The 24,734-nt window shown below is 38.3% G+C and overlaps 1 protein-coding gene across 3 annotated transcripts in view; it reads right to left on the bottom strand.

Annotated features, from left to right (window-relative positions):
* Nucleotides 1-24,734, bottom strand: part of IFT81 (intraflagellar transport 81) — a 44,316-nt gene that overhangs the window by 4,934 nt on the left and 14,648 nt on the right. For all 3 annotated transcript variants that reach the window (XM_014962101.1, XM_014962107.1, XM_014962115.1), the window contains exons 9-17: nucleotides 23,235-23,398; nucleotides 20,229-20,324; nucleotides 18,116-18,262; nucleotides 9,170-9,319; nucleotides 6,499-6,627; nucleotides 5,279-5,368; nucleotides 4,171-4,257; nucleotides 2,548-2,619; nucleotides 2,375-2,460 (exon numbers count right to left, since the gene is read on the bottom strand). In XM_014962101.1, the coding sequence (XP_014817587.1) occupies nucleotides 2,375-2,460; nucleotides 2,548-2,619; nucleotides 4,171-4,257; nucleotides 5,279-5,368; nucleotides 6,499-6,627; nucleotides 9,170-9,319; nucleotides 18,116-18,262; nucleotides 20,229-20,324; nucleotides 23,235-23,398 (1,021 nt within the window). The remainder of the gene's footprint in view (nucleotides 1-2,374; nucleotides 2,461-2,547; nucleotides 2,620-4,170; nucleotides 4,258-5,278; nucleotides 5,369-6,498; nucleotides 6,628-9,169; nucleotides 9,320-18,115; nucleotides 18,263-20,228; nucleotides 20,325-23,234; nucleotides 23,399-24,734) is intronic.

Raw genomic sequence — 24,734 nt, 5'->3', positions numbered from 1 at the left:
TAGACCCTGGCAGAAGGTTTGTGTGATGGATATTAACCGAACCCTTCATTTCCTAGTGACCTCTGCCTCGTGCTCTAGAGCAGCAGGAGATGCTGCTCCCCTGATACCAGCACAACGTGCATTGGGACAACTTCTACTTCACGAAGGATCTGATGGAGGAAGACAACCTCATCTCTCTGTATCTTCTGAAGGAATCCCTGGAGTTTTCTCACTTGCTTTGACATGTCGCTATCCATGTCCATGGCCCCATTCCAGAGCCCATAAAATCTTAGTGGTCAGCTACTGCCTTTTTTTTTACTCCACAATGAGGGAAGAAATTGCCTCTTGTGAACCCCCATAAAATCTTAGTGGTCAGCTACTGCCTTGTTTTACTGCACTTCACAATGAGGGGAGAAATTGCCTCTTGTGAATCTGAATGACATTTGGTTACATTTACTACCAACTGATGGTACTTCCCTTGTTGCCACCACTGCAACAGAAAGGTTCAGAAATTATTCTGAAAGGTAAAAAGTCCTAAGAGGACAGATAACTTAGGAAATTCCATCCCCTTTGAGAACTGACAGAAAACTACTCTTTTTCTTTTCCCATTGTGATGTCAGCATGTTGGATTTGAAGCTTTCAAATGGAATGTAGAATTACTATTAATTACCTAATGAAGCAGTTCTGTCTTTGCTTTGCTGCTCAGTCATATTTTTAAATTGTTTTGTGAATGGGACAATTCTGTGAAGCGTTTTGGCACGTTGTACAGAAGATGGTACACGAACCAGAGCTCTGAGACAACAGATTACACAGATCTCCAGCAACAATCTGTCCCGTCTCCGAAATACAAATGCAGAAATCTAAGAAAAGGCCTCACATCAAGGAACAATGTTGCTGGGGCTTTTTAAAGCCTAAGAAAAGCAAACTGTGAGAATGCTGATTGATGCAGACTGTGACATGGAGAGGTACAAGGCAGAGCTGATGCTCCCTCTGCTCTGAAGTAATAATTACATACTCTATGGAGATTGCTTGGTACAGCAATGACTACACCTTTAAGGAGATCCAATCCTGATTTCAACATATCAGAGTGTTTTTCACTCATTCCATTCATTAAAAAATTAAAAAGACGCTTGATCAAACCCAGCAAACATGAATTTTGATAAGTATTTTCATGACTGAGAAATACTACGTTGTGAAAGCCAAATACCACTTTGTAAAATTAGTGACAACAACTCACGCTTGTTTATTTTGCTGATAGCTAGGACCTAAGACATTTTTTGGGGTCAAAGATAAAACTAGCTGGAAAACAGAATTTCTATTTTCTGCAAAATTCTGGAATTTTGAAAAAGTAATTATGAAGAATAAAAAACAGAACAAGGTTTGACAGGTTTACCAAATTAAAGTTATAAATGTTTTGTTTTGGATTTTCCTGACATTTAATTCTGATGGGGCTGAACCAGCTTGTTGACTTTATTGCCTGGACTGTGTTTCACTTTAATATTGCATTAATAGATTAAACATACACAAAATTTTAAACTGGATACTTTTACAAAAATATGCAGTAAAGTGCAAAAATATCTGTATGACATGGTAATGTTTAGACTTCTTAGCACAGATAATTAATTCAAAATATCTCATTCTCAGAGAACATTTCCATCTTTGGCAGGAGTGCATCATTTAAAATGGAAAACCGCACCAAAAAAAAAATTCATCAGCTCAATTCATAACCTTTTCTGCTTCTCTCCCTACCAGGCAATGGCAAGGCATCCTGAAAATACCCACAGGATGATGGAACTGTCTTTATATTTGAGTAAATTAAATTGAGTGTAAAGATGAAGGTTAGTGTGATGGTGCAGAAGAGTATTTATTCTACCTCCAGTAAGAACTGCAAATAAGAGCAAACCAAACTCCATGTAGGATGAGGAGATGCGCTCCTCCGTCCCCGTACCAGTGATGGTGACAGATATTATACCTGAAAGAAGATTTCCAAGAAATGGCCAGAACCTGAGGGCAGCATATGGTTGCTCTCTGAGAGGTGGTAGACCTTCTACTCTTGGCAGAGGCCTCATGTCTGGTAGAGCCACGCTTCCTGCGGGACCTGGTCGAGGCACAGCTTCTCTGAGCTGGTGCCAGCAGGGGCTGCAAGTTAAAACCGCTATCGGGGGCCTATAATCTCCTGCAGGAAGGGAAAATCTCTTGGTATGTCTGAGAGAACTCGTAGGTTTACAGCAGTATATACTGGAATTCGAGATGCTTATTTTTAGATTATTATAGTGTTTCTAAATTTATCAGGTGAACTCCTCCGGTTCAAATGCCAGTGAGAAAATTCCTAACTCGAACCTCGGTTTATGAATATCCTCGAGTTGACACAAAGGAAAGATGTTGCTGTACTGACCGAATTGCCTTTCGTCTCTCCTGGGGGTCTGGGGACACATATGCCTTCATTTCTTCTTTGGCACGCTGCAGCTGTATTTCTAGATTCTATAAAGAAATACATAGTTAAAAAAATTAAATTATCATTCCTATTTCATTTCACAATGAACAATTTGGTCCTTCTTGCCATCTTACCCTTTTCATGCAGTTAATATAACGGTAGTTGCTTTCTTCCTGAGCACACTCCTCAAGAAGTCCTTTCACTTCCTGTAGGACAAGAACAAAATTTCAAAGGACATCGTAACTGAAAGTCCAGAGGAGATGCCCAGTGTTTCTGTACAAACCATGACAGTTCGTAACAGAAACAGGCAAAATATGGAATCGATAACTTCTTAAATGTTCCTAAAAAAGACTTCCGTAAAGCCCAAATTATAAAGTGAAAGACAATTGATGTTTTTAGATTTGCAGTTTCAGCCACAGTTAGAGCTGCTAAATGACTGTTAATAGGTGTTTATTAATATGACTGACTTCTAACAGACACTTCACAAGTGCTGCCAAGACTCTTGTTCCTAAGCACGTCTTAAGTGCTAAATACAGTTGTGAATAAGCATTTCCTGGAACGCAGCTGCAAAATGTATGTTAGAAGCTACAGACATATTAATGGTATGTTAATTAGCAATCAAAAATTATGTTGAGGAGTATGGAAATAGTGGGTTACTCCCATCTCTAAATGTTCCATTCCATTAAACCCTAATAATCCAAACGGGATTCTTGTCCTCTGGGTCACACAGCAGTTGTCAGCTCCAAAGCTCTGTCACCATGGGATTTTCAGACCATCGACTGGAAAACCTAATGAACCTGCTGTTCAGCTGCAAAAGTTTGCTGACAGCCGTGTCCAGCTCCATCAGTGGATGTGATTGTCATCATGTGTTAGAAAATGACTAAGATTTGTCTGCCAAGAAAAAAGCCTTGATTGCTATCATAAAATAGTTCTTATGGAAGGTCTACTCCATCGTAGGTTCATCTGTGGATTCTTTTATTTCGCTTGGATAAAGCCATACAAAGGTACTTCTAGTGCAGGAAAAGAATTATCTATATATCCACCCACACTTCAAATATATGCCTTTTTTATTTTGAAATATACTCCTTACATGGGCAAGGCCTTGAAAAATCAAGTCCAGACAAAATTCACAGAAGGTGGTGTAGTGAGATCAAGCAGATTCATATAAACATAGGAACACTGTCCACACCTTAAAGGATTGTGCTGGTTTAAGTACCTCCCCTCCTAAAAGTGCTATAGTTCAAGTAATGCATAAAATATATACATACAAGCTCTTAACTGTACCTGTATGGCTGTGTTTTAAAAAGCCTGTCGTATGCAAGAATACAAGAGAGTCACATTTAATGAAGTATCCTTGCCATCAATTTCAGTGTATTAATTATCCATTGGGTTGGTTGCTTATTTGATGAATCTGCTAAACGCGTACGAAGATTTGTCTTGATAAATTAATCCTCATTTTATGGTCAAATTCTTTCCTGACCTAATATCTAGGTCAGCAGGATTTCTGGCAGAGGCACCTTCTCTTCCAACACCCTTGCTAAAGGAAGCTGGAGGTGGGTGGAAGGACTGACGTACCACCGAGTTCACGTGTTGCTCTTCAGAGCAGGAGATGTGTAAGTGCAGCTGGCCCACAGCAGCTTTGGGCATGATTTTCAGAGTTGTGGGTCACTAATGACTCATCTCCACCTGGAGTGGATTTGTACTTTCCATATGCAGAGGGGAGGCAGGGAAACCCCTGTACCAAGCCACCATCTTACCTGTTCCAGCGTAGAGCGGTTGCTCTCTAACCCCGCCGCACAACTGTCGTATTGGATTTTTTTTTCGTCGCATTCTTGAGTTAATTCCTTACGTGAAAAGGGCAAAAGGGTACAAAAATGAAATCTTCAATTGACTGACACGTGCCATTCAGGCAGAGGCTGTTCTTGTCGGTCTCTCCCATCAGGCACAGCTATTGGCACACTCACAAGCACTGACACACACCCAGCAGGCACACGGGTATCGTTACACACGGGGAAGCCACCAGCCCCCATGGAGAGGGGAGGATCAGCCAAACACACCACAACACAGCACCCAAATCTCCTCTTCACAGCCACATCCACAGCTTTAATGCGGTAGCTCAATAGGGCAGGGTTTGCCAGAAGGAAAAGCAATTATAAAAAGAGAGATGAAGAAAGGATTAATATACTTGCTACCTATGAAAAGGCAACTTTCTAGCTGTACACAACAAACACCTTTAGCTGGACTTCATCTGCTGACACTTTTAATAGAACCACTAGAAGTAAGTTTTCTGGAAATTTGGTTGATAGATAAATAGATGGCTCTATTTACTTCCATGGTAATGAGCCAGCTTAGAGCAGCTGTGGACATGAATGACTTGTTTTTCAGCTCTCTATAAAATTCTGAAAACAAATGGATAAATCTGTCGTTCCTACAGACTAATATAGGACTCACATCAATGTATTCAAGTATTTGGATGAGACATTACTTCAATCCATTGAAAAAGGAGTGTTAGTTGAGATCATTAGTGCCAAGATGCAGGAAAAGCTCTGAACCAATTCGAAAAGTAACTCCCATATGGTTTTGAACCATGATTTTAAAAATTTTCCCCTTGTGTAGTAATTTTAAGAATTGCTATAAAGGATAAAATTTTCAGCCTGATTTTCTGCCTGCACTGACAGCTTTTACAAATTCCAGTCTTTTACACGGTGCCTGTTGCAAATCACTATCAGAAATCACCTATTTGCCATGTCCAGTTTTCCTTAAGAGTTGATTGTGTCCTTGTGCAGCATTAGAGGGAGCTGTAAATCAGACTTCTTTGTGATTCTGACTTTATTTACATAGAACGAAACAAGTGTTTCTACCAACCTGGCACTTTTGACGCAACTGTCTCAGTTCTTTGATGACAGGAGCTAGGCTTGCCTTCTTCTCGGCCACCGTAGTGTTCAGTTTTTTTACCTGATAAAGGGACAAGACACTATACGTTAACATTATGATACCAATAGTACATTTATGTAATTAGGAATGTGAAATGAAAGAGAAGAAAACCAAAATATGGAGAGAACAACAGGTGTGATGGAGCCTGGGCTACATATAGCACAAGTTCAGGCCTAACTAACAAAGGCAAAGAGCCCGTGTTGCAGTGGGGGCATTACCACAAATAAGACAAATTCTGCTCCTGTTTTTTCAACTGAGAACATCATAGAAAATTCCAGAAGCCAGCCTGTGTGCCAGACACCTAAGGAGCTTAAGGAGTAGGGGAAAATTAAGGAGTTGCCGAGGTGGACTGAGACAAAGGGAGAAATCCTTAAGAAAATAAAAAAAACAAACCCTGCATAGGTTAAATAAAGTTTGAAAATGCTAAAACAGAGTCATTTATTTATACTGAAAATTCAAATTCGATCCAGCTTTCTATTTGAGAGTGGTTCTGTTTAATTATACCACTTTATTTAAGTGCCCTAACAATTTCCAGGAATGCTATTTTGCTTTTTGCTCTTTTATAATATTTTCAATTTAGAAATTCAAGTTCTGTCTTGCTTCTATGGCTATGTGGAAAGTTAAATAAAAACATGAGAGATCTAAGGGCAATTGAAAATCAGGCTACAGAGAAAAAGACAAGATATTTAGCTCTTGAGGCATATTATGTATTTTTTTAACAAATGCTTAACTCCAGTGATTTACAAACACTTTAGAAAAAGATTCTGTTAAAGATTCAAACCATTCGTCTCTTTCAGATAATGTGCAAGAATAAGTATGAAACCACTTGTGAAATCACAAAAAAGCAAAAAACCAAAGACAACAAGACTTGGTATCCCAAATGGTTCTGAAGGGGAAGAAAGTACGATTTATTTGTAGGACTTTTTTTTATAATTCTAAATTTCTTCTTTGTACATTAAAAGAAATGCACATTTTATTAAACTCTTTCAAGATTACCTTTGCAAATATATGCTATTTGAAATTTTAGATATATATATAAATAGATTAAAAGAAAATGAAAAACCTCAGACAAAAATATTAAACTTGGTTTTATACATTGAGGAACCAGATATTCAAATTGAGTTAATGCAGTAGCTTAAGACAAAAATCACCATTTCAGACATGTTATCTAGCGTTCGGCCTTTCATTTCATCCATTTCACTCTTTACTGCAGAAACTCTCTCCAGCTCCTCCTGGGTGTAACTATATCCAGAAATACCTTTCTTGTCTTCAATAGATTGCTGCAGACACAAAAGAAATCAATGCCAAGTGTGAGTCCGTTAATCAAGTAACATTGCAAATTCCTTCATTGAGCCAAAATATTGTAAGAAAGCAGAAAAGGTAAGTACTCTAATCAATTTATTTCAAAAGTGATTAATAATTTAGATTCCAGAACAACTAACTTTTTGTCTAGTGCCTGTACGGTAGGATAATAACAACTTTCTGTAAACACACTATTTGGTCATCCAGTGCCCAAGGAAATTAACAGAAAGTTTCCACACAGTAAAGTGGGCTCTAGGTCAGGCTCTGAAGAAGTTCAGTATGTAAAATCCAGATGCTTTATCTGAGGATGTAGCTAATTATTTTTTAAACAATTGTCAAGGAAAACTAAGTAAACACTGTATTCGTTATACTAATACTAATACCATCTTATCAAATTCTAGCATTACATTACATAAACTTTACATTTAATTTTACGTTGACGCAATGGTCTTTAGCAATGCTTCCTCATTAAGTACGTACGAGGGTATTTTCTGGAATCTAAAAACTAAATGTTGAGTAAAGCATCCACAATTTGCTAAAAAGCAAAACATTCATTCTTAAAAGCGCCATATATCCATGAACTCCAGGTCCGTTATCCTCCAAAACCTTTTACAACCATACGTTTAAGAAAATATTTGTCTCTACTCATAGCAACTGCTGCCACGGTGGGAGCACTCTGTAAACTCTAACAGCAGTGTGCAGTTTGACAGAGCGTTATGCCCAGGGCTAGAGAAAGTACATTTGATTCTACGGGGAAGAAGCGTGCACTGAATTTCACTGAATTTCACTGAATTTCTAGAGTTGGAAGGGACCATAGAGATCATCTAGTCCAACTCCCCTGCTGAAGCAGGATTGCCTAGAGCTAGAGCATGTTACTCAGGACTGCATCCAGGCGGGTTTTGAAAATCTCCAAAGAAGGGGACTCCACACCCTCCCTGGGCAGCCTGTTCCAGGGCTCTGTCACCCTCACCGTGAAGAAGTTTCTCCTCATATTTGAGTGGAACCTCTTATGTTCCAACTTGTGCCCGTTGCCCCTCGTCCTCTCGGTGGGAACCACTGAAAAGAGTCTGGCTCCCTCCTCCTTCAACCCTCCCTTGAGATACTTGTAGGCGTTGATAAGGTCTCCCCTCAGCCTTCTCTTCTCCAGACTAAAGAGTCCCAGCTCTCTCAGTCTCTCCTCATAAGGGAGATGCTCCAATCCCTGAATCATCTTTGTAGCCCTACGCTGGACTCTTTCTAGTAGTTCCCTGTCCCTCTTGAACTGGGGAGCCCAGAACTGGACACAGTACTCCAGTTGTGGCCTCACCAGTGCAGAGTAGAGGGGGAGAATGACTTCCCTTGACCTGCTGGCTACACTCTTCCCTATACAACCCAATCATCTGGTGGTAAGAACTTCACGAACTCAAAGCTCCGTAGCTTTACCACAAGGTAGTTTAGAAAAGATCAGAGTTGAATAAGAATGTACCATTGACTGTGTGTGGGCATTTCACCAAAAACTTTGAGTGCTTTGTCTCTGCTGTTTCTCTGTGAGATACGTAGCGTACGTGAGTTATCCTGCTGTGAGAGGACACATCCACACACCTGCCTTCTGCCCGAGCAGCGATCGCAAGAAAAAGGCTTTGATCCTGCTGCTCAGGTGCTTCTTTCTACCCAGGTAGCAGTTCTGGTTTTATTTTTAATTAAACAATGAATGCCTTCTTGAAACAGCATGGCATTATCCACTGCATCTATGTGAGTGTCTTTCCAAAGTCCATCCTATGGATTTTCACACTTTCAATTTTATTTTAATAAGGCAAATACTTTCGTGTTTAAAAATACAAAATATGTACATACAAAAAAACCCCATTTGATAACAAGAATACTGGTATTGGAAGAAAATACAGCGGTAGATTTTTGTGAACTAAAAAAGGAATCTCCTGTGTTTGGGATGTGTGTATATTCCTTGAATGCTTACAGTTATGCTTAGCAAAAATCCTCCTGCTGTTCTGGCTTAGAAAAAGCGTTCATCCACTTTTACATTTTTCACTTACTGTGAAACACATTTTCTTCTAACTATTCTGGGGTTAGAATGTTTCCTTCCTGCCTGCTCTTTTATAAAATACTTTTCCTATGTATTTTGCAGCAGTAACTTGAAGCCTACTTGCTGTTGGTAATTTTCAAAGCCCTTACTATGTACGTGGATACCAAAACCTAATTTAAGTATCCAGCCTTGCTCTAACTGGAGTTAGTGAAGATTTACCATTGACTTTAAAAAGCAGGGTCAAACCCCTCAGTCTAAAAAGAAACTGCAGAACAATCATGACTGCCTGTAAAAACCAGTTGCTGAACATAAAGTACAGCAGCTTAGCAGAGTCCCAGACAAAAATAAATGTTATACCCTAATGACTCTTTTACTAACGACAGCGGGAGAGCTAAGGATGATGTACATTAGAATCTAACAAAACAACATCCATCTTATGATATAGCTGTTATCAGGAAGGAAGGGTGATGGGCCGTGGGAGCAGTAAATGCTTGTATTACCAACTGCTGCTGAAGGGCCTCGTGGCGCTGTTTTAGAAGTTCTTCCGTCCTCTGGAGGATTCCATACTCAGCTGTAATTTCTGCTATTTCCAGTCGCTTCTTTTTATAAAATGTGTTCTTGCTCCGGAGCTTATTAACATAGTGTTTAAACTGGAATGAGAGGGAACAGAAATATCATTTAACTTAAAGCAAAAAAGGGCCTTATCGCAGACTGTTGCTATAGAAAATGTAATTACCCTGTTTGGATGGCGTATTGAAGATTAAGTGTTTGGAACAGAGGATTGGAATTCAGGATTCCCAGGGTCTATTTATTTTCAGCTCTGCATTTGTTCACTGAGTGAGATCAAGAAAACCAGCTCTATTGCTTTCTGTCCCAGCTCACTCATTTGTGATGTGTGAGATCATTGGGTTTTACTCACCACCATTTGACAGTTGGAAAAGCAATTACTCTTTGCAAAAACGTTGTGAGAATCATGGATAATAAAAAAAGTTAATGTAATGGTGGCTTGCACTTGTAACAGAGCACAGATCAACAGTGTGTAGCTCCAAAGAGCTCTGCACATGATAAGAAAGTGCAGAAAAATTGGAAGAGGGCATGGGAAAAGACTCTTTTTTAAAAAAATGTTAGTTCTCAGTTGTTAAAATTTGTTCTGTTCTCTTGACTTCTGCAGAACTAAATGATATCACTGGCTAAGTTTTTAAAACAGGAAAATAAAAGCAGAGTCCTTGCATAGAAGCAGAGAAATGCAATATATATTTCACTCAAAATCTAAAGTAATGGAGAATTTATACTTTTATTAAAGACAAAGCAAAATAATACATATCCTTACAGATCAACAGCCTTAGCTAATTTACATCTGAATCCGTGTGTGCTCAATTTGTAGCATATGAAATATCAGGTGTGGAAACAAACATGTAATATTTTTCTTTGCCTTAATGTTTTCCATCTGTCAAACAGGCTCAGCCCTTATTCTTATATTTGATGTGAGAGCTGTGAGGGAAATGCCAGTCACAGCTCAAAACCACATCCAGATCCAGAGGTGGAAAGCAAATAAAATTTATTAGAGTATATGATGTAAGAACAGGCTTCAGAACGTTACTTGATGTGGAGGGGCTTGGCGTGTGCAGAGTGAGCACAAAACAGGCAGCCTCCAGGAGAAAACAGGAGTCCTGCTACCAAGGACACAAGCTTAAAACTCAAACACAGAAGAACTTAAGATTTTGAAATGTATATTAATTCGTCTTTTTGCAAAATTATGCCTTCTCCCTTCTAAAGAATAAATCCAAAAAACCAATGTGACCACAGCCTAAGAACCCCCAGAGTAACTGTATGTTCTATAAAAAGTGTCCTGGGCAAAATGCCCACAATGAAATCAACCCTGTTCATCTGCCATCCTGTGCAATATCTAGGCCAAAGCTGCTTCTCTCTTGCTATGCTCCAGAACTATTTTTAAAGCCAAAAGCTATAAACGTTTTTGGTGAAAGAACAAACCCACAAATTACTCAATGTGCTCTATGCAGATTGGACTCTGTGTGGCTTTGGAATACCATTTTACATTGTGCATAATACCTAGGACAAGGACAGACAAGGTCACCTAAGCCACAGCACTGCGCGGCAGAGGCAGCTCTGTTACTGTCGTACTGTCTTTGTTATATTATTGGCACACTTAATATAGCATTACCAGAATTAATTCTTTTTCATAGCAAATTCAAATATGCCCTCTTCGTTAATACAGAAGACTTTTTTTTTTTTTTTATTCCTTAGACAATACCAAGTCTTCTGTGATTCTCAAGAAGTACAAAATACATAGTATAGAAGTATAAATACAATCTCTCCAACTAACTGAGGAAAATTTAAGGAAAGCACAGTCAGTCATCTGTCTTGATCCAGATATTTCATTTGACCATTGGAATATAGTAAAGAATGATGTAAAGGATTAAGCTTACTTAATATGTGACCACATACAGCTATCAATTCTAACCGATTTTCTGTCAGTTTATCTCAGGATGAAAAGCAAACCATTATTCTCTTCACTTCTATAGCTACTTTTAAGGTCTTGAAAATAGCTCGAGTGGGAGGTAGAGTATTTGCATATTCAATATTCAAAGCATAATGTATTTTACAATGGAAGTCAAAGAATCTTGTTGATTAAAGAACTGATTCCACCAATGTTCTATTATTAGTTGATTAGGTTAGGGCTATGTAATAAAAATTTAATCCAAAACGAACTACAAGTTGCTCACATCGACAAGTGAAACCTATTCATTTTAGGAGATGGATGTCTATCTTTCATTGCAGCCTCGGCTTTTTTAAAAGCAAACAACATTTCACAGTGCTTTTATTGCAGCAAACAGGGTAAAACAAGATAGAAACAATGGTAGCAAAATTATAACATCTGTAGAAAATTGATCAATAGTTTGGCAGAATTTTCACAAGACTTCATCTGCTCCAAACACAGCAGAGATTAGCTCTTCAAAACCTCACTAACTGGAGCCTTCTTTACATCCAGGGCCAAATTCAGAGCTGGAGTTACCAGATTTGACTCCACTTAAATCAGCAGCTTGCAAGGATCTTGTGGCAAAATTAGGTTTCCTCAGCCTAAAAGCTGAGAATCATTCTGTAGGTTTCCAACAATTATAAATAAACTTCTTGCAAAATACCAGCGGTTTCATTTGCGTAAGCGTTACTTCTGAAGCTTCATACATCTCATGCTCCCATCTATATGGAGATGAAAAAAAATCAAGTCCTTAAAACGCTATAAAACATTGCCTTTTACTGCGGTAAAAGGTCTTTTAAATAATTTGAATAGTTCAGGAAAGAATAACATTGTCTAGCCATATCACTTTAAAGCTACGCGACCCAAAGGAATCCATTTCTGAGCAGCAGCATTTTCCCATAGACCAGGTCAACTGCTCCCTGAAGCTCAACCTACAGCATTCCCATGGAGCCCGCAGCGCCGTGGGGCTGGACCATTCAAGGCCATGTCCACTACCAAGCTCTTCTTTCTCAAGCAACTTCACACAAATAGTTATTTAAGCTTCCAAGATTAAACGACTGGACAAGACCCAAATGCTGGCACGGAGTTAGCAGTTCAAGTAAACAAGGCCGCAGCCCCACGTTTGCCAACCAAGCCAGAGCCCCCCCGGAGATATAAAAACTATCCAAATGAAAGCAAAGAAAGATTGTGCTTTTTCACTTGGCTATTTTTATGGGTGACCGTAACATAACAAGCATGGAATGTAGATTATGAAATCGAGTGAATGAAAACAGGACTTTGATCTCTCACATCGTGTCCTGCAGCGTGCAGGTATCTAGCATCCCTGGGCAGATTTCCTGTATTATGTTCCATTTTTAGTGATAGAACCCAGCAATCCTGGATCCTTTATGCTTCTCCACTTACTAAAGTCTGAAAGAGATTAATATCACCAGACTAAGTCTTACCATGCTTTCGTGAAAGTCTGAAAGAGATTAATATCACCAGACTAAGTCTTACCATGCTTTAGTAATTACCATGTAATTTAGTATTACAACAATTCTAAATATGACAAAATCAAATCATGGCTATTAAAATGGCTTCTGTGGGACCAGACAGAGTCTTGCAGGTTTCCCCTCTCCAGGAAAGAGCATCAGGATGTTGAGCACACGCTTCAGTGCATTCCTGAATTGGGATCAAAGCCCAGCTCCTCTGATGCTTAGTCTCATGCTTTCCCCATAAGCCCATCATTTTGTCTCCTTAAAACTAACATTTGCCCCACGTGGAATTTTCGCAAGGTTCTTATTCCAAGATTATCATTAAAGGAGAAAATGGATAAGCTTGTTTTTAGAAAAGAACAAATCCCAGATTAATCCCTTGCTTTCAAGTCAAATCTTTAAAAATAGTATTTTCTGTATTACTGTATCAATTTGATTGTGTTATAGTAATCGAAATAGTCTTCATACAAAAGTACTACAGAAAATAAACTATTAATTGTAAAAACCCCATATTTCTTTCTGAAATGCCTAAAACAATTTTGTTAATGAAATAATGTGCAGAAGCACAATAACTGCAGAAAATCTTAGCTGACTATCTGTATTTTTATTAAGAATTGAGGAACAGATGTTTCAATTTTCTAACTAGACCAATTAACAGGATACAGACTGTCCAAAGTATTAAAATTCAGTTAGGAAAAGTTCCTGATCATGACAGATTTTCAGTACTTTTTCCTAAGAAACTCTAAATTTAAGCTAGTACAGCCACTGTTGGATATAGTTAATAAACTCATACATAGAGGGACAAACTTCTAAAAGATACAAGCAGTACTACCTCAATCTATTAAAACAAAAGTATTCTGCAGCCTGCTTGTTGGATAGATCAATCAGGAAAATTCTTCATTAGCATTAAGTAGGATATCTCTTCTAGGAGCGCTTGCTGCTGGTCAGGAAAGAAGGATTAAAGTAGCCATTACTAATAATTTGGATCAATCAGAATATTTATAATGAAAAACCATTTTCAGTTATCACTGAAAATGCACAGATCAATAAAATCGATGATTTATTCATGCCAGTGGGTGCTGAAAGAGCATCCAGTTCAGCTCAGATTTGTCTGAATCACTGCATATATTTGGCTTAAATGGTGGTTAACTTCTTACAGCAAAAAGCTTCTGGCTCCTGTAAGAATCCTACAGATTTGCCACTTCTGTTCTCACAATCTGACCCCCATGTGTAAGGAACCTTTGACAGACAAGAATATAACTGTACCGAGAACCCTAGTGAAAAGTTAAGAGAAAGATAGCAAACTGATAGGGCAATACATCCTGGGTCCTGGCTGAAACCATTTAATGTTCAAAGTGTGAGCTCCTTCATAGCTACTCTCTTAAAAATCCATCCCCCTAGTCTGAGCTGGGTAACTGTTTCTGGTGGATTCAGACAGACCAGACAGTAGTAGAGGAAAAGTGACAAGATCTACGGTCCAAGACTGACTGTTTTCTCTGGCTGCAAAATGAAACGTTTTTAAAATTGTTCTACCAGTGGGCAGGTAGGCATGGATGAGCATTTCTATGAAATAAATTAAGCTCCTTACGTAAATAAATATGTAAGCCTCACATGACTGTTAATAAAAGACCATGTTCTCAAAAATATATATTTATTTCAACTAGTGGAGCTGAGCACAGCTATGATACCATTCTATTCTGATACCTTGGGAAAGTCGAGGTTCTTGGAGCCCTGTGCTGAACTCTGGAAAGTACAATGTGTTGTGTAGAGAGCTAAAAATACCACAGCTTTACCTAGGATCACTTGTAATTGAACCATCTAGCCTTCTAAGTGTCAACATTTGATTCCCTAATTTTCAGGATCTGACAGCTGCAGCAAGGAGCTTGCCAGCTTTGCCCCATGCTCATCGTACTTTGTTTGAAGTGCTTAAAAAGATTTCATAATCCCCGAAGCAGACAATTTCTTTCTACCTTTTTGTGCCTGATGGAAACGAACTGGTTATTCCCTGCTGTTCCTTCTAAGTGGTATCTAGCTGTACAACCTCTCCAACCAACTGGAATGCCCTAACATTCCTTTTTATGATTAGAGAAGAAAGCAAAACACTAGCACCTAAAGACATAAGCCAGGACTGACCTTTTGGTAAATGAAGTGCTAAGAAGACCTCAACTGGAGATCCCAGTACTGGTACGGGAGTTCAAGCTAGAAAGGCACTGATTCTTCAACTGCCAAGTCTTGGGAGTGCCATGATATGAGAGGATACAGCACAGTGAGACAGAGAAGATGAAAAATACTGGGTGTAGGAAAAAAATAATTCTTTGATTTAATTGTAGCATTTAGATAGGTTTTAAACTTAGGACAGCAAAACTATTTGTTCAAAACCCCTCTTTCTTCCTTTTTTGCAAATGGAGGAACTAAATGTAAAACGTGTGTGACTGGAATAAGAAAGTTTAAGGAAGCTCTGGGTTGTCAGAGGCACAAAGTGAAGGCTGAATGTACAACCTCTGTCTGTCCCCACTGAACACACGTATTGCAACAGTGACTCACCACTACATCAATCAAGATTTCCTTTGCTATTGGCTCAAAACTGGAGTAACAGAGCACTGAACAAATACAAATTTAAAAGCACAGCTTATCAGAAACAAATCTATAGAAAAAGGTTGTCTGGTGAGTGATAAGCCAAGACTTTTACTGATGGTAGATACCCTGCTCACTTCACTTTTGCTTCATTGCCTCTTCCCTTCCAACTTACTTCTCCTCTGTCAGTCCTGCCTCCTCATAACCTCGAGTCTAAAGCAGGACTGTGTCTCCAATACGTGTTTGCAATGTACTTTAAGGAGATATGAAGACTGCAGTACCAAGGTCCATGCAGCATTTTGGGCAGTAGGCATTTATAAAAGAATTAAATATCACTATCTCCGTTTTTCAGATGAGGAAATCTGTGACCTTTGAAAAAGAATTGATCAAAATCATCAAGAATTCAAATCCTTTCCTAGTCTTTAGCCAAAGGAAGCACTTTTTACTGTTTCACACTGGAGCCCGTGCCACTGCAGTGTACCTAGTGAAGTAAGGAACAAGAACAGGACATGGTTTGTACAATACTGGCTTCCGTGGGCCAATGTGCAGAAAGTCCTTTGCACAACAGGAAATGCTTCTTATGAAAAGACAAACACTTCTTATTTTAAGCTGATGGTTTTGTCCAAAGTGCTCAGTCATTTATTCTTCACTCCTCAAAATGAAAACTTGAAAAGATTTAAAAAGTCAAAAGCAGAACATGATTTAACAAAAGGAACACAGGTTATGTTCAAAACGGGTCTTATCGCTTTTCTGTCTTCAGCCTCTTCCTTGTGTCAGACAATTAACTTGAATTTTTCATTATTAAGCCTTTTACGAGGTTCTTCCCTATGAGATTTCTCTCCTACCCTGTTCTCCTTGAATTTCCGTGGATGAGAGTATGTTGTCCCCCTCAAGAACAGGCACAACATGAATTATTTCTTACCTTACAGTGCATTTACAGATAATGTAAAACATATGTTGCTGTCTTGGTAATGCATTCTTGTTGATTAATTAAACACTTCTTTCCCATCACATGTCATGAAACACAGATTGTCTGCTTTCTGTTTTGACTTAAAAAGTTGTCAAGGACTCTAGCAACATGCCCACTGAGGCTGGAAAACCTGGGAGTGGAGAGAAATCTAATGCAGTAGAGTCTTCTTATTGTTGCTACCTATGGAATGTGTACAGTGTGTCATAGTCAGAGGAATCAACACCTTAATTATTCAAAATCTCCATGCCATTGCTTCCCCTTGTACACTTTTCATCTTGATTTATGGAAGAGGAGAGAAGCAAGGTGGCACATGTGAAATATGCATGGATTCCATACTACACAGGAGCCTTCATGCATGAGTGTGCACATACACATTTCCACTCTTGCTTTACTCTTTAAGACTCCTTTAAAAGAAAACTGACTTTTGTGGAGCTGGCACGTCCTATGGGATCAGGAAGGGAGTTCCTTCTACAAAGGGCGTTCCCAGTATTGAGTAGTATGTAAAAAAAGCACAGAAACAGACAAAGAAAAAGAAAGCAGAGTGTTACTCTTGATAAACAATGGCAGTGCAAATGAAGACAATACGTGAGGGAATGAAAAGATATATCAAGTCAGAGAATGATGCAGCTAAAATGCTCTTTGTTTTAGTGACTCTGCCTGTAAGTTCACTTAGCAGCCTTTTTCCAAACTGAGAAAAATTATTGTCTTAAGAAAAGTCAATTCATTTTGCTGACAAAACACTACCCAACTGCAGCAGACTTACTCTTTGCAAACTTTTGGAGAAGAAAAAGCTGCTTTGATAAGTGCAGCTTCAAAGAGAACTGTGCCTGACCTGCACTGATGGTGGCAGACAGTCTGTATCGCAGCTAAACTTCAGGAAGGGCTGGGAAATTGTTTTCAACTGAAAACTTTTGTGGGTAATAAATAAAACAGAACTAACTGCATTTCTGATAATGGCTGGTATTACACTTTATGGTCATATACAAAATACAGAATGGATATTAAGGCAGATTTTTATTATCTATCAAATAATGAAATTAATCTACATGACTTATCACTTGAACACCAAATCCCTTCATTAATCTTGTTGACTTTTATAGTCAGTTATTTACCACCCTATCATTGTGCTGATATTGACATTATTTTGACTCAGAGTCTGGAATGTTAAGACAGCCCGACATTAAGTCCATGTATACCTTGCAATCTATTAGGTACAATGTGAATAACTGAAAACAATAATTTGAAAATAGCTACAAATAGCCTGGAGAATAGAAGGCTCTGGAGAGACTTTATAGAGGCCTTCCAGTACTTACAGGGGGCCTGCAGGAAAGATGGGAGATTGATCAGCGAGTGGAGGGATAGGACAAGGGGGGATGGTTTTATATTCAGAAAGGGGAGATTTAGATTAGGTATTAGGAAGAAATTCTTTGCTGTGAGGATGGGGAGACACTGGAACAGGTTCCCAGAGAAGCTGTGGCTGCCCCATCCCTGGAGGGGTTCAAGGCCAGGCTGGATGGGGCTTGGAGCAACCTGGTCTGGTGGGAGGTGTCCCTGCCCAGGGCAGGAGGGTGGAACTGGATGATCTTTAAGGTCCCTTCCAACCCAAACCACTCTATGAGTCTATGATATAAACCAAGCACTGATGCAGTATAAATACTGGAAAGCGTTTCAAAGCACTGGACAGCATTGTACCACCTGCACATTAAAAAAAATAATTCTTCAAATATGATAATTTTGGAATTTGATGACAAAAAATGTGTAATAAAAAAAAAAGAGGCCAATCTGATGCAATGCTGAGACCAAGTAGTTTGACAACATACTGTAGAAGCAGTTATTGTAATGTAAAGTTAAAAGGAAATTGCAAGTTAATAAATATTGATCCATCTCTTACAAATTCCCTCTTCCTTATATCCAGTGTTGTATTGCATACCTCATCCCCCTTCAGAACTTCAGAGCCTTCTAACTCATTGGCCTGATTGGTCTTCTGTAGCATCTGCTTTTCAGTGCTGGACATCTCTTCCTTCGCAGCCTGAAGTTCTTCTGCCTTGGCTTCCTTTTTCCGGGAAATTATAGATGCCTGTAATTCATTAAAAATGCATATGGACAAGTAAAGTAAAAATTGCCTTGTTTAATCATTATAACGCATTAAATTTCAGGCGTTGCACCACTGAAACCCCATCTTAACTGTCAAACTGATTTTCATTAAGAAACATGAGCATGTCTCACTGCAAAGAAAAAAGCATCGATTATGCATTATATACAGTGGCTTAAACCACTTCATTGAAGTTGATTGCAGGCTCCCAACTTCCCTCAGTACAGCCAAGATTTCAAACATACCCTTTTTTCCCAGATTCACATTGATATCTTTTACATTTTAGATTTATATTTCTTCACCTCATTTTTTTCTTTTTCATTGAAGAAAAAGGTAGGCATCTTAGCTGCTCCATTTCTTCTGCTTAGTCCTTTTTTGTGCATATGTAAGATACACCAACATGGCTTAACTGGAAAGTTATCCAAGATTTCACAAATGTCATAATACAGATTTTTATAACTGCAACCTACTCCAACCTACAGAAATATGTTATACTAACAGCAGAACCAAGCCACCAAATTTTGGCAAATAACTAGAAGACGATGAATAAAGCAATACAGTACAGAAATAGTGTGGGTTACAGATTTTTTTTTTTTTTAAGTCTAGAAGATAAAGCATTTAAAAAATAATATTTTATACAAGGCAGAATATTTAAGAGTACCTAACATTTGACCAGAAGCTAACAGATTTGGGAATATAAGTACACATTAGTTCAGGGAAAAAAAAGCATTTTTATCTTGCCAAGGTATACTATTTAAAAATATTTTAAAATAACACAAGACATTAATTTAGATGCATGCGCATATGAGGCATCGTTGGTTTCTTCATATGAAAGGGAAAACGTAAGAAAAAATGAAGCAAAATACACACTGACTAGGTTAAAAGGACCAGCTTTATTTCTAAAAATATATCTAACAGAATTCTGCTGGGGTAGTATCTCAGCTCTCTGCTTCATGAGCTATCTGCAGTGCCAAATTGTGGTACAAGATACATGATTATCTCATGAACCAGAAGCCAGTCCATAGCAGAGCAAAGCAAAGACCACCACACGCTTTCAACTCACAGCAGCAACCTGAGCTCCTGGAGTGGCTCCTCCATTGAACACAATTATATCACAAGCCAGTTGGTCTTTGGTACCAGCACATTATGTAGGAAGCTTTTCACTTGGGAAGAGCATCTCTTACAAAACAAAATGGTGCGTTTCGTATTGCGTAAGCGATGGAACTGCAGTATATCTTTTATCACAATTTTTCTTCCTCCCATAGATACATTTTACTTAGGCCTTTTTATTTTTTAAGCCGTCACCATAAGCATCATCATGAAAATCTGTAATAAAATTAGCAGCAGTACAGGTTGCCTGGAAAAGAAATCCCTCATATTTCTGCGTAAGCTCTGATAATCTCAGAGTTCATAAATCCTTTTTATAACTTGCGAATTTACTAGACCAGACAGTCTATTTTTGAGAAAGGTTATTTCATAGCCTCAGAATGAAAAAAAAATCAAAGAATACCTTCTTAATAGATGCAACAGGAAAACCAGCATGTGGTCAAACACAAGGAAGGGATATAACTGAAAGCTTTGCATCCAGGTCTGACTGCAGCGCTCAGCCCACATGCTGCCTTTTAAGAATCTGTCCACAGCTGGAGCTTTTCCAAAATAGCTCCTCCAAAATGATCCTTCCAGAATTACTGCGATACAGCTGAAGGGCAACACCTAACAGCTTCAGGAACAGCAGGTAATAGAAACTCACTAACATGACTGAAAGCAACTGCTTGACTCAGCCCTAAATGTACATATGTTCAACAGCTATTTATTTTCTTTTTGTCCTCCGTTATTATGGATTTCTACTGATTTATGCTAAATAAATTAAGGAAAAAAATCAGTACGTAAAACAATCAGTGACTGAAATTGCTCTACTCCTTCTGCTTAAAAATGTTTTGTTCTTTCTTACCTGTTGGCGATACATGGAAAATTTACTATCAATTGGCTCATACTTCATCATTCTTTTCTCAATAAGCTGATTCATTTGTGCATTTACTTCATTTATCTGCAAGACAGAGTAGAAAACTAAGGAAATGGAGCTTTATTTCGCTGTCTTGTCCAAGAATTAAATGCTTTGCAAACCAGATTTACAATCCAGCTAGTTCCCTTTTTAAACAGAGAAACATGCCCAAAAAACTCAATGAGTCATTAAGTATTGGCCAGGAAGAGGCTATGTTTTTGGATTTCCAGTTCTGTGCCTTCATGATAAGGCAGAAGCATGACGTTGGCCCTGAAAATAAAGTAAACTGGTGTACATTGAGAGAGAACACATGTGAATTGGTACAGACAGAAAAAGAACTGATGTTGTCACATACTATGTGAAAAATGTAATTTTATCAATATTAGCTAAAATTCTTTTTCATTCAACCATTTATCCGAAGTTTAAAGGGAATAAATAAATATTAAGTGATAACAAATTTCAGCAATACTTTGAGGAGTGACAGACCATCGTATTCCAGCTCTATGGTACCCTCTTTCTACTGCCACAAAATGCACCTGTTTGTCCATAGTCTCAAATTGTTGATCTTTATTCCAGCTGAAGCTTTAGGTCCTACTGGGGCTGGAAGCTCCTCCACAGCTACACCCGTGCACTGACTGCAGCTTTTCCAGTCCTGACTTAATGTTACACCAGGACTCTCACCAGCCATGGAAACCACAGCCCTAGCAACCTTCCTTTAATTCTCTGCTAACTAGATGAGTGCTGATAAGCAGGCAGTGTAAATATGTGCTGAAATCCAATGAAGTCCAAATGTAACGCAGGTACAGTGCTGGGCATTACTCTCCCATTTCTATGAGCAGTGTCTGTGTACTTTGAAAGGTAAGTATTTCAAATAAAGTGCTCAATAGGACTAAAAATACTCCAACACCTGGGAAAAAAAGAAATCTCCTGTAAATTCTATTCCTTCACAAAAGCCAGAACAGGCCTGAATTTGAAGACAGCATTGATTCACTTCTGTGAATAAATTCCTAGTTTATATATTATAAGATGCAAGATAGTCCCATGCTTGGTGCAATTCAGCTCCTTTTTAAGACACCAAGATAACAGAAGGCTGACTTAAAAAAAAAATAAATGCTGTCTAAGGCCATTCTGTGATAACAGCCAAGTGTATGACATGTTTTTATTATATATTAAAAAGAATATATTTCCAAAATCTAACAAAAGGTTACCTCATGGAGAAAGACTGAAAAACCAACAACTTGAAGCTTTTTAAAATATTGCCAAAAACCCAACAATACTCTTGGAAAGGAGAGGTGCAAAACAGGGCTTCAACTATGCCTAAAAGAAATAACTGTAACCACAAGTATTGTTTTGATTAGAAGAAATAAACCAGGAAAGCAGAGGCTGAATCACAGTGATAGTTGAATATTTGAGACCTAATCTACCATTTAATAATGCTGTCATCCTTAAAAGTGTAACAATTGGGATCCCAAACAGCATTGGGGTGATTTTATGTTTACAAAGTAGTCCTAACCTTAAAAGAGAATGTAGTTTTGATGCTGATCATCAAAACTTGACTGCTGATTCTCATCTAATCCAAAATAACCCATGGGCATTTCTTTGTTACATGACTTTGGCACGTTCTAGGTGGGAACACACGGGCTACTCCAATGTTGATGCAGCTGCTGAACTTCTAGGTGGGAACACACGGGCTACTCCAATCTTGATGCATTCAAGACTCTCGCTGCTTCAAGACACAAATGGCAGCCCTCAGGCCCATGGGTAAGTCACTCTCTGATCTGGTAGAAATACTCTGTTTCCTCACTATCTGTCTTTTACAGCAAAGCCAGAGTTGGAGATCCTGGGAATATTAAAAACCAACTGATACAATAAGATGACATTTAGACTGAAGAGCGTACCCAGTAGTACCACAAATGGCAGCCCTCAGGCCCATGGGTAAATCACTCTCTGATCTGTTACAAATACTCTGTTTCCTCACTGCCTTTCACAGCAAAGCCAGAATTGGAGATACTGGGAATATTAAAAACCAATTGATAAAAGAAGATGACATTTAGACTGAAGAGAGTACCCAGTAGTATGTAGGACTGGTCTTCCTACCCCAGCTAACGCTGTTGTAAATTTCCATTATCATCAATAGAAATACTAATAATTAGCATTCTTCTGAATTCTTCTAGAACATAACATTAGATATTTAACCTTTCATTTAGGATTATGCAAATATGAAAACTTCATTGAGTGAAATACATAAACGTACTTCTGTGGCAACAAATCCCACTGCACATTTTGGATATATAGAACAAATAAGGATTTTTACTCATTCTAACACCATTTGCTTTTAACTTCTGGAAAAATCTGAAAAACTAAATCAAGTATTTGATCCCCAAATTTCCTTTGGTCTTACCAACTAAAACTAAATGATATAGACCAAACACTACAGACATATTCCAAACACTAAGAAGGTCTCAGCCGTTGCACATTGATTAAGATGTAATATTGCTGAAGATGTGTCACTCAGAGAACGCTGTTCACCACCCCATAAACATTCTCCGTAAGTTGGTATAAACTCCCTTGATGTCAGTGAGAGTTTAAAATGAGTGAAAACTGAAGAAAAATCAAACCCCTTCGTGCTAAATTAACATCTCTTGCTCATACCACAGCAAATTGCTAACACAATTTTCTACATAGCACTTAAGGATAGCGTTGGGTTTGGGGATTGGTTTGGGGGGATTTGTTTGGTTTTGTTTGTTTCGTGTTTGTTGGTGGTTTTTTTAAACTTCTCTGAGGGTTTGCATTTAGTGATTAACACATCTTCTTTTCTTTTACAACTGAATGGATGTTCCTTTGGGAATGAAACATTTTCTCAAGGATATAAAGTAGAGATAAGAAAACTCCAGCGTACAAGAACCTCAGACTCTGCTATGGAACACAAATTAAGCGTGACCTTGGTCAACTTACCTTGCTTTCAAGTACACTGAGATCAGATTGACTCATAGCTGGCTCTGCAACCACCTTTTGTAAGAAATATGTTGAATTCTTCTTACTTTCAAGCTCTCTAGGTATTTTTTCAGTAACCAGGTATGAATTGAAATTTATCTCCTCTTCTAGTTTCTTCATTAAACCTTAAAAACAAATTAAATCAGTGTGTGTCTATAAAAGTAATGTAGTGGATAATTAAGTTTGATTTCACCGACACATTAAAGTATTTAGTAACAGATTACAATAACAACAACATAACATTTGAGTCTTCAACGCTCAAAGAAACAGGCAGTTACCTGATTTAGATTTATAATCTGGATGTTAAACAATAGAATATGTATTATCATCCATCTGTATCTCTAACATACAACTATTAACAGCTTGACAGACTCTTTTCATCGATAAATAAGTAAAACCCTTCTTACATGAAACTCTAGCTGAAGCTGGTGCAAAATTCCACATGCAGCACTGATTTAGAAAGCCATTAACACTGTGCGTGTCTTACACACATCAAGACATGGCTTCTCTGTTACTTTTTGTTGTTATTGCTGTGAATTACACTCTTTAAAAGTTGAGGGCTAGATTTCAATGCTTATGTGCACACAAGGTGAGGGGCAGCAAAGCACATCAGAGCTTTTTTGAAGCTTGTAATCCATTGGAACTTGCCTGGCAGGAGCAGTGGTGCCAGCACCCTGGAGCTGGTCCTACTCACAGACTGCACAGGTCATTGTTTCATGGGAATTATTCCATCTACAGACAGAAATCATCTCAGGGTGAATCCTTCATCTGGACAAAAGATCTAATTTGGCCTAGCTCATGTATAGATTTGTTACATCCTTAAAATAAAACTTTATTCCAATCTGGCATCTAAAAAAGCCTTAAAATGAGCAGAATTCAATGCATCCCTACTTTAAGGGTCTTTTACGTTGCTGGAACGCTTACAAATTGCATCCCTGTAAACAGCAAAATATTTTTTCTTGTAAGAACAAGTGTTTAATCTCAGGACAGTATATAGACTGAGTGCTGAAAATAATAATAAACCAGAAAGAATAAGAAGAAATTCCTAAGTAATATCAAAATTCCTGTTGAGAAAAGCAACCCCATTTATAAGTCTTGCTTTACACAAGCCTGATGCACACTGCGTGTTACCACGCTTATGCTGACTTGGCTCTTGCTAGGGAGAGTACTTCAACCTCCTTAACAGATGATTTATAAATAAACACAGGTACATACAGATAAGAACAATACACAGCTAGAAAAATGCAACAGAATAAAATAAAGCATCTATTTAAATGACATTACACAGTCTTCTGCTGACAACAGGCAGCTTAGTGCAATTACTCCTCCGAGACACCTGTGCCAAGGACTGCAGGAAGATTTGGAAGTTATCTGTCAGCTGAGTGTGGGAATAGGTATTTCAGAACATTTTTCATCATCTAGATGACTAAAAGGCAATTTTAAAACTACTTGCTAGAATTG

Source organism: Calidris pugnax, unplaced genomic scaffold (assembly GCF_001431845.1).
Source record: "Calidris pugnax isolate Ruff unplaced genomic scaffold, ASM143184v1 scaffold32, whole genome shotgun sequence".
Lineage (NCBI taxonomy): Eukaryota > Metazoa > Chordata > Aves > Charadriiformes > Scolopacidae > Calidris > Calidris pugnax.
The sequence above is the reverse complement of the archived record's forward strand: the minus strand, read 5'-3'. Positions and strand labels throughout refer to the sequence as shown.